The 10,094-nt window shown below is 38.5% G+C and overlaps 2 protein-coding genes across 2 annotated transcripts; one reads left to right on the forward strand and one right to left on the reverse strand.

The window, feature by feature from the left end:
- Nucleotides 1–3,848: 3,848 nt before the first annotated feature.
- On the forward strand, nt 3,849–4,762 carry LOC108251881. The gene is made up of 3 exons (XM_017442382.2): nt 3,849–3,873; nt 3,942–4,027; nt 4,468–4,762. The coding sequence occupies exons 1-3, from the start codon at nt 3,849–3,851 to the stop codon at nt 4,741–4,743; spliced, it is 387 nt and encodes a 128-aa protein (XP_017297871.1). The 3' UTR covers nt 4,744–4,762.
- A 3,013-nt stretch (nt 4,763–7,775) lies between these two features.
- LOC108251883 (UDP-glucose 4-epimerase) lies at nt 7,776–10,066 on the reverse strand. The gene is made up of 4 exons (XM_026820789.1): nt 9,871–10,066; nt 9,170–9,306; nt 8,409–8,559; nt 7,776–8,032 (listed from the first exon to the last, which is right to left on the reverse strand). The coding sequence occupies exons 1-4, from the start codon at nt 9,953–9,955 to the stop codon at nt 7,971–7,973; spliced, it is 435 nt and encodes a 144-aa protein (XP_026676590.1). The 5' UTR covers nt 9,956–10,066; the 3' UTR covers nt 7,776–7,970.
- Between the last annotated feature and the right edge of the window lie 28 nt (nt 10,067–10,094).

Raw genomic sequence — 10,094 nt, forward strand, 5'->3', positions numbered from 1 at the left:
TGGAAAACAATACAAACAAATAAAAATGTTATAAAAATACGTTTATTTCATTCAACAAAAAAATACATAAATACCGAAAACAAGAAAAAAAATGGGCCAGCCTAGTTAGCTTAGTTGGTAGTGCGTCTGCCTTGTAAGCGCTAGGCCGCAGGTTCGATTCCCGCCCGGGGCGGATTTTATCCTGATGGGATAATGTTCGTTCTCGGAACGGCTGGCTTTCTCCTATCCTGTCTTCCTTCTCTCTCCGATTTCGGGACGATAAGACCATAGCGTTTACAGTTCCCTCTGTCAAACTCTTAAAAAAAAATGGGTTCAGTCCCAGCCGAGGCATGGAATTTCGTTTTCTTTTATTTGAGCATTAATCATGGAGCTCTAAGATTTAGGTGTTAGATACCTTCCACTCGAGTCTATTATTATTATTCTGAATTTCCCCCTATTTCCATTTTTTGTTTACAGTAGCCAGCAGCAGATGGATTTCAAGGCTTAGGTATTACACTTTAGGTACATTGGCCAGTAGCACAAGAGTACCCCGAACCAACACCCATTCAGAAACCAACTAACTTCTATTATCGAGTGTCCAGGAAAAACTCCCATTTATGTAGATACTTGGACTTCAGGAGAGCGTAAGCTCCAGTGGGTTCTGCAAACAAATTGAAAATAAGTAAATAATGATTACAAACAAAGGAACACCAACCACATCTCAAGTCAGAATAAAAAAAAGAAAAAAAAATGAGATCGAAAAAACAACACGGCACTACCTACTTGGGATTTGTCCTTTTTCACTACAGATATAAGATGGAGGCTAAAAGACTTTAACACTGAAACTTGCTCTCGTAAAGAGCATCATCATTACTTGGATGAGGAATTAGGAAACCTGCCTTGGTGGCGTAGTTGTCAAGACGTTTGTCTGGTAAAGAGTAGGGCGTGGGTTCAGTCCCAGCCGAGGCATATAGAATTTCGTTTTCTTTTATTTGAGAATTTGAGCATTAATCATGGAGCTCTAAGGTTTAGGTGTTAGATACCTTCCACTCAAGAGTCTATTATTATTATTCTGAATTTCCCCCTATTTCCATTTTTTGTTTACAGTAGCCAGCAGCAGATGGATTTCAATTTAGGTGCATTGGCCAGTAGCACAAGAGTACCCCGAACCAACACCCATTCAGAAACCAACAAACTTCTACTATCGAGTGTCCAGGAAAAACTCCCATATAAGTAGATACTTGGACTCCAGTGGGTTCTGCAAACAAATTGAAAATAAGTAAATAATGATTACAAACAAAGGAACACCAACCACATCTCAAGTCAGAATAAAATCACGATCTTTTCTGACGTGAATTTTTACTTTTGTGAACCACAATTCCAATCCGTTTTATGCGACAAATTAAGTTTTTTTTTTTTGTGGAGAGGGGGAAATCTTCAAAAAGACGCCCATTGCAAAAACCTTTGCAATGGGGAGTGTGGGATTGATGTCCGGATACCGGGACATCCAGACCCACTAAAACCCAACCTCTCCCTCTTCCCATTAGGGCCCTGGAACCAGATATATTGGACATTACTTCAGGGCCCTAATGTCGGCCCTCTTCCCATTAGGGCCCTGGAACCAGACATTAGGACCCTGGAACCAGGGCCCTAATGTCGGCTCACTACAAACTAAGTTTAATAGAGGAAACTGAGGTCTTCTCGTCTCGGAAGCAAAGAGGGAAGACAGGATAGTAGAAGGCCAGCCGTTCTGAGAACGAATCTTATCTGTTTAGAACAAAATCCGCCCGGGCAGGAATCGAACCCGTGATCCATCGCTTACGGGGCAGATGCGCTACCCTCCAAGCTAACTAGACTGGAACTTGGTACTTAATATGAAACAAAATAACGGGTTTTCGTGAACGAAATCATTCACAAAGGAAGTGATTTAAAGGAATAAACTGTTGGCTATCCAATTTCCCTTTGACAATATTGCAGAGGAGTAGGTAAATAGGTACCTTACCTACTAATCATCATAAAAAATGTCCACTTAGTGATATTGTCCATACTCACTTAGGAATAATTTTCCCACGAGCTAAAACATCCACATACTTGAGCTTGCAAGTCAAAAGCATTGTCACCTTCAGAACCAGTGAGTGTTTTGAACCAAGAGTGAACTCTCTTCAACTCAATCTAGTGAGGTATCTTCCACATTCTCCACTGAAATGCAAAGGATATTGAAATGTAGGGAGGAAAAACCATGTACCTACAGGGTTTATACGCTTTTCCCGGAATGAAATTCCATGACTTTTCCAGAAAATTAGGGGGCGGAGGTACTTAAAAATCAGTAAGATTACCCCTTCATTTAAGTAAAATGTGCAATATGCAGAACGGCAAGGAATATGAGGGGACCGCAGGCCGTTTTTTGGAAAACTTGATATTTAATTTGAACATTTTTAATTTTTGACCGGGTGGCAAATTCCATGACTAAAATACGCCCGGGCGGGAATCGAACCCGCGACCTAGCGCTTACAAGGCAGACGCGCTACCAACCAAGCTAACTAAGCTGGCTAAAAATATAAACGAGTATCGAAATAAATTAAAGTTCGAACTCGCGACCTAGCGCTTACAAGGCAGACGCGCTACCAACCAAGCTAACTAAGCTGGCTAAAAATATAAACGAGTATCGAAATAAATTAAATAGTACTTCTTAAGCATAGTTGTTCCAGTGGTAACATTCTTGCTTGTCAAAGTTGTCATGTGGAACGTTCGATTTCACCAGATACTCTCTGTTTTCTGATGTTCTTTTGTTGGACCACCTAATCTAATGTATAACTCATCTTTAAATTAAAAACTCCTTTTTTAAGTCTTAAAAAGTCTTTGGTGTAAGAAAAGTCTTCAGTATTTTATTTATAAATAGATCTTACTTGACTAGATGCGGCGAGATCTATAAATTAAATAGTACTTCTTAAGCATAGTTGTTCCAGTGGTAACATTCTTGCTTGTCAAAGTTGTCATGTGGAACGTTCGATTTCACCAGATACTCTCTGTTTTCTGATGTTCTTTTGTTGGACCACCTAATCTAATGTATAACTCATCTTTAAATTAAAAACTTCTTTTTAGTCCGTCCTTCCTTTATTATTACTAATAATAAAAGGTATAGGGGACGGACTATTGTATTCGCTTCGGTGTCGTCTGTAAGTCTTAAAAAGTCTTTGGTGTAAGAAAAGTCTTCAGTATTTTATTTATAAATAGATCTTACTTGACTAGATGCGGCGAGATCTTGAGGTATAGCGACAATAAAGGGACGTGATAGGTAAGTGACGATCTGACGATGTAAGGTTCTAAGGAAAAGAAGACAGAATCTAAACACCATTGAGCTTGAGAAAAAGTACCTAAATAGAATGTAAGCCACAGGTTTTGTTAATCGAACTGTTGAATAGATGAAATTATAGTCTGTGCTCGTACTTACTTTACTAAAAATCTCTCTCAAATCAGACACTTGCAAAATATCTACTTCGTGATACTCGACTGTCTTTCCTGTTAGATTTTCCACACGTTTGAGTGACTCAGGTTTGCCAGTCTCCTCCACTAGAAATCAAAAGTAGACACTTATGAAGGCCGTGTCCACACTAAATTCGATGGAAAGGGTGGAAACAGTTCGAAATAAGCTGTATTTTATCAAACAAATAAATGCAATAAGTTCCTCTCAAAGACGCCGAGCCGAAAGGATAAAACAAGTTCATTTTGATATGCAGTACCTAAAATGTTCATTAGTTCTTTTGTCTACTGACTCCAAACAATAAGATGCATACGAACCTTACCACTAGCTTAAATGAGGAGTGACCATCAGTGGCAGCATTACGAGTATAAAAAATAATAGTTACTTAATGGAATTAGTAAAGGAGGCTCTGGGTAATGCTGTGATATCCACACAAGTTGGGGACCAAGTTTTCCAAATTTGGAATCTTTAGCTTGAGGAGTTGGGCTGTTTTTTCCCCCTCTTAATTTCCCTGTTTTTGTTTCTATTTTTACAGGAGTCGTTTTCAGCGCTCCAGAAAAATACGACGTAAGTATTTGTGAATAAAACCATGATGTATGGTATTAATTAATAACAAGCACACATTTTGTCAGCACATAGGATTTTGATCAATATAATCAATTAATCACACATTTTCTTTCTTTTTCATAATCATTTAAAAGTTCATTAGCGATAACAACTTTCATTGAGTACTGAGTTAAACTTCATTGGCCTCTAAGTTTGTGTAAGACAAAAGTTAAACCCCTTTTGTACTTTCCATGACATTACTTCATTTCTAAAAGTAAGATTTTGATCAATATAATCAATTAATCACACATTTTCTTTCTTTTTCATAATAATTTAAAAGTCCATTAGCGATAACAACTTTCATTGAGTTAAACTTCATTGGCCTCTAAGTTTGTGTAAGACAAAAGTTAAACCCCTTTTGTACTTTCCATGACATTACTTCATTTCTAAAACCCCATCAGGTCGCCAAGAGAGAAATTCAGTCGGACGGCGGGTATCCTAAATTTCCACCCGAGAATGAAGAGTTGGGGCGAGCCCAATTCAGCACCAAGGATATTCCTGTAGCCCCTCGTCACAAGAGAATGGACTACACACAGGCATTGGAACAAGCCCAGTCTATGTTCAGCAAAGTGAAAGAAATGTACAGCAGTATGCAAGGATCATCTGCAGGAGGGGAAAGTGATACGGAAGGAGACAATCTGGGTGAGTTATCCGGTTATGTTGAACAATCTGGGTGAGTTATCCGGTTATGTTGAACAATCTGGCAAGTTCATTTTGATATGCAGTACCTAAAATGTTCATTAGTTCTTTTGTCTACTGACTCTAAACAATAAGATGCATACGAACCTTACCACTAGCTTAAATGAGGAGTGACCATCAGTGGCAGCATTACGAGTATAAAAAATAATAGTTGACTTTGGTTAAGATCGGTGCAACGCTTGGCGGTATTTTGACCGCTTTTTGGCGATTGACGGTGTAATTGAACACTATCTCGGGAACGGTATGAGCTACAGACTTGAAATTTGGTAGGTATGTAGTACACAAATGTGACAAGGATGCAACACAAAACGTTTGGTTAAGATAGATGCTGCAGTTAACGGTATTTGGACCGTTCTTTGTAGTACACAAATGTGACAAGGATGCAACACAAAACGTTTGGTTAAGATAGATGCTGCAGTTAACGGTATTTGGACCGTTCTTTGGCGGTTTTCAGCTATATCGACTAAACGGTTAGAGATATTGTAAAAATTAGGGTAGAAGAACACCCAAATAAGCATAATTCAATAGGATAAGGAAAGTCGTGTGATGTTCACACCAGATTTTTTTTTTTTTTCTCCACAGAACAAGTTCATTTTGATATGCAGTACCTAAAATGTTCATTAGTTCTTTTGTCTACTGACTCCAAACAATAAGATGCATACGAACCTTACCACTAGCTTAAATGAGGAGTGACCATCAGTGGCAGCATTACGAGTATAAAAAATAATAGTTACTTAATGGAATTAGTAAAGGAGGCTCTGGGTAATGCTGTGATATCCACACAAGTTGTGAAGTGCTCAGCTTTAATAAATTTAATGGTTTAGTAAAAGAAAGGAACACAGGGAAAGAAGAGAAAACTCTCACCTCTACATGCATTTACCAAGTTATCGACCACCACCACATTATATCCGTGTTCTAACAGGCTGACCACAGTGTGTGATCCTATATAGCCTGCCCCACCTGTCACCAGAATAAACTTTGGATTGCTCATGTCTCTCTGAAGATCTACAAAATAGAGGAGGAGACAAGTTAAGTAAGAACAAGGAGGTAACTATCTACTTACACTTATACTAATCACTAGGTAATCAACTTAAAAGAAGAAAAGAGTGAGAGAAAAGAAAAAAATCTACTCAGACAATGGAAATTAAATGGTACTAAAGTACCTACAATACATACAATGGTACTAAAGTACCTACAAAAGTGTATCTATGTTATCTCATGAGAATACAAGAGGAGTGAAAGGTTCAGTGTAATGTAATAGATTAGAAATCAATAATAATTAACTACTGGATTGTGAATGCAATGTCAGATGTTAACCCCTTTGTCCCCCTTTTCCTTGCTACTTACTTTGACAAGTATCTATGTTATCTCATGAGAATACAAGAGGAGTGAAAGGTTCAGTGTAATGTAATAGATTGGAAATCAATAATAATTAACTACTGGATTGTGAATGCAATGTCAGATGTTAACCCCTTTGTCCCCCTTTTCCTTGCTACTTACTTTGACACAAATGGCTACCAATGGAACAAATGATTAAAGTTAGTCTAAGATAGGTACATAAATAAATTTAATTTCCAAATAAGTAGTTAGGTATCTGAACATTTGTATAAAAACAGAGACTGATGTTGGTGAGATTGGTCAAGTGATCAGTTTTTAAAAAGAGGAAATCTGTTTATCATTTTTTCTCTAGGCCACAAGGCAAAACAGGGTAATAAAATTGTTCTTCAAATCAATCAATTACTAAATGACTTTGTTTACAGTAATATGATCACTTGAAATAATACTCAATCTTGACAACAGGTACAGTAAAACCTCAATATAACAAAACTCAAGGAAACTTAAAAAAAGGGTACTTGTGCATAAGTCATGTCAGTGAAAGATTGCTACCAAAGGAACTGGCACAAACAATAAGCAGTGATCAATTTTTTTTATAGGGTTAGGTTAAATACAAAAAGGAACTTTCTTTTCCACTGTCATGGCTTCTGCATAATTATCAAAAAAAGCCTTTATTTGGCATAGCTTAACTTTGGTACAATATCTTCTACAGAGTACTAAATGATATGGAAAAGGTTATACTTAAAGGAGGACTATCTAAATTTGTTCAAATTATGTGAGAAAACCCATGCAGAGGGAAAGTTCACAGGTTTAATGGAGGAGTTGCAAATGGGTAAAAATTATGAATAAATGGTCGATTCTTATGTAAAAAGTTGGGAAAAATCCAAATCTGAGGTCAAAACTCCAAAAAAATAACTGTAAACGATCAAAAATTCAATTTTTATTTTCCGTTCTAATGAAGATGTGTGACATCAGACTTAACGCAGTTGCTATTTTCGCCCGCTAGGTAGCGCCAGTATGCAAGCGTGCCGGTGGAGGAGCAGAAAGAACTGCGCAGAAACGTATGTGCACAAACACATTAATGTGTTGCCTGCAAGGGAGCTTTGCTTGGGACATTTGATGTGACGTCATCACCTACGGGAGTGTATGCCGTGACGTCAAAGTTCACGATTTACCAGATAACTGTAAACGATCAAAAATCCAATTTTTATTTTCCGTTCTAATGAAGATGTGTGACATCAGACTTAACGCAGTTGCTATTTTTGTCCGCTAGGTAGCGCCAGTATGCAAGTGTGCCAGCGGAGGAGCAGAAAGAACTGCACAGAAACGTATGCGCACAAACACATTAATGTGTTGCCTGCAAGGGAGCTTTGCTTGGGACATTTGATGTGACATCATCACCTACGGGAGTGTATGCCGTGACGTCAAAGTTCACGATTTACCAGCATTTTTTTAATTGATTTATTTCGGGATCTAAAAGTCATAGAAGAAAAAGAAAAATTTTGTTGGTCCTCATTTTTTCTGCTCTATGACTTTGAAACATGACCCAAGTAAGTAAGCGCAACTGATCTATTGTTAATGGAAAGATAGTTAAGAAACATTCTGTATTATCAATTTAAAATACTCAGTGAGTTTTATTTCATATTATTTTAAAAGTTTCATGCTTAATTTCAATGGCGTATGACAGACATTTTTTCGTAAATTACTACATTTATTGACCCCTAATTGTCCCTGGCAGATCCCATAAATGCCCCTCCCCGCGCCAGGGGGGGGGGATATATACGCCAGTGTATGGCGTATCTTTAGGGAAAGAAACTTCAAATGTTTAGAATAGTGATACAAGAAAAACCTCAAAGGTGACAAGTTTCAATCAGTAGAAAATCTTCCTGTACCCCAATGGATTCTTAGATTGCCACCTCCATGTATCTTCACCTGAAATGAAAATAATTGTGAGATATGTGAGTTATGATCTGTGTTTGTGTAGTTATTATTTTTAATGGGTTTATCTGTGTTTGTGTAGTTATTATTTTTAATTTATTTTTAATGGGTTAATGTATAATTGCTATGGTTTTTAGTGACGGGAGTTTTACCCTAGATTTGGTGACAAGCTAGACTTCACGTTATCCTAACCCACCTTAAGTAGAGACTTGAAAATGTGAGCCATATCCCGATGTGTACACAAATGAAACATGAGGATTTTTTCCCAGTAAGGCGCTTTAACACTGCGGGGCAGTAGGTCGTTCGTACCGATAAACATAAGGATTTATGAAAACAAATAAACCATCTGATTTTTCGTTTTAATACTTACACATTTTATCCAGGCCATACTTGGCTTCCCACGCTAGTTCCTTCTTAGCCAGGCTAGCATCACAGTAGGAACTGGCAATGTCTCCCTCACGTCTACCCACCACTTCGTAAGGAATGTTCTTTTTACACGCCTCGCTGAATGCTTTCACCATCTGAAATAGAAAATGCACAACATTAAGTCAGCCATTCTCTATCAGGTAGAGCTGATAGGTACACCTGATCAGGTCCGCCAGGTCTTCCTGATAGTGTGTGTGCTCATCAGATATCAGGTAGACCTGGCAGGCGGACCTGATCAGGTGTACCTCCCAGGCGTTGAAAGGCATACTACGGGATGGACATGCTACAACAAAGACAACACGGGTCTAATGTATCTGTTTTTTCACTGCGGCGGTGAAACACCACTTTTTTTTTAATGATAATGAAATTTTATGCCTTAGTTGGAATCCGTACCAGCATACCTCCTAATTACGCACTTCATTCGGGAGTAAAGGGACTTTTCAGTCTCATTCTGGCATAAACAGGGCATATTCTTCTTCTTTGCCTTTTCCCGTGTTTAGACGGGGTCGGCGTTTTTTCATCAGCCCTAGAGTGATCGCTTTTGGTTAGCCCATTTGGTTTTGGCTACAAAATTTTATGAGTGGATGCCCTTCGCTCTCAACCTTTGTTAATTCTTTAGCAAGGGGAATTCAGGCTGGTATACTCCCTGTTTAAGATCCCCCAGCCAGACAAACAGGGCATATTCTAATCTACATTAATACTCACTTCAAACACAGAATACCCAGTACCGGTACCCAAGTTGTAAGCTTTGAACCCGGCTTGACTTTTGCCCCCCAAGAGTTTATCCAGGGCGGTCACGTGACCCTCTGCCAAATCCATGATGTGAATATAGTCACGAACCCCTGCAAAATAAATACACAATGTATGTCGGTGGTCCGATTCCCGCCCGGGGCGAAATTTATGCTAAACAGATAAGTTATGTTTAGCTCTACTTTTATGGGTATACCATTTATATGAATTTTGTACTTCTGATGCTGTAAAAATAATAAATAGAAAAAAAAAATGGATACTTACAAGCTTGAAAGTATCCCTTGTTAAACTTAAGTAAAATAGTATTTACAAAGGATGCCCAAGTTAAATAATAGTAAACAGAAAGGGTTCGTTCTCGGAACGGCTGGCTTCCTCTGCTTCTCTGACCTCTCCTCCTTCTCTCTTCTCTTTTTATCCTGTCCTTCCCCTCTTCGGTTTCGGGACGTCTTTCTCCCTTCTCTTTATCCCGTCTCTTCGATTTCGGGACGATAAGATTTCGTTGTCCTTTTTCGGACATCCCGGACAATGCCGAATGCCGGACGAAGATCCTTTTATCAAATCTCTCTCTCCCTCTCTCTCTCTCTCTCTCTCTCAAAAAAAAACCGAAGGAAAATCTACATAGACAGCTTTTGAAGAAAGGAGAAAAAAAGTTTTACCTGACCCATCCTTGGTATCGTAGTCATCACCAAACACCATAAGTTTCTTGCGTCTCCCAACGGCCACCTGGGATATGTAAGGCATCAGGTTGTTTGGAATGCCATTGGGATCTTCGCCTATGTCACCAGATGGGTGAGAGCCCACGGGGTTGAAGTAGCGAAGGGAAATGATGTGCCAATCCTGAAAATAAAATATACATTTTTAAAGAGCTTTGACAGAGGGA

The sequence above is a fragment of the Diaphorina citri genome, unplaced genomic scaffold (assembly GCF_000475195.1).
Source record: "Diaphorina citri unplaced genomic scaffold, Diaci psyllid genome assembly version 1.1 scaffold9, whole genome shotgun sequence".
Classification (NCBI taxonomy): domain Eukaryota; kingdom Metazoa; phylum Arthropoda; class Insecta; order Hemiptera; family Psyllidae; genus Diaphorina; species Diaphorina citri.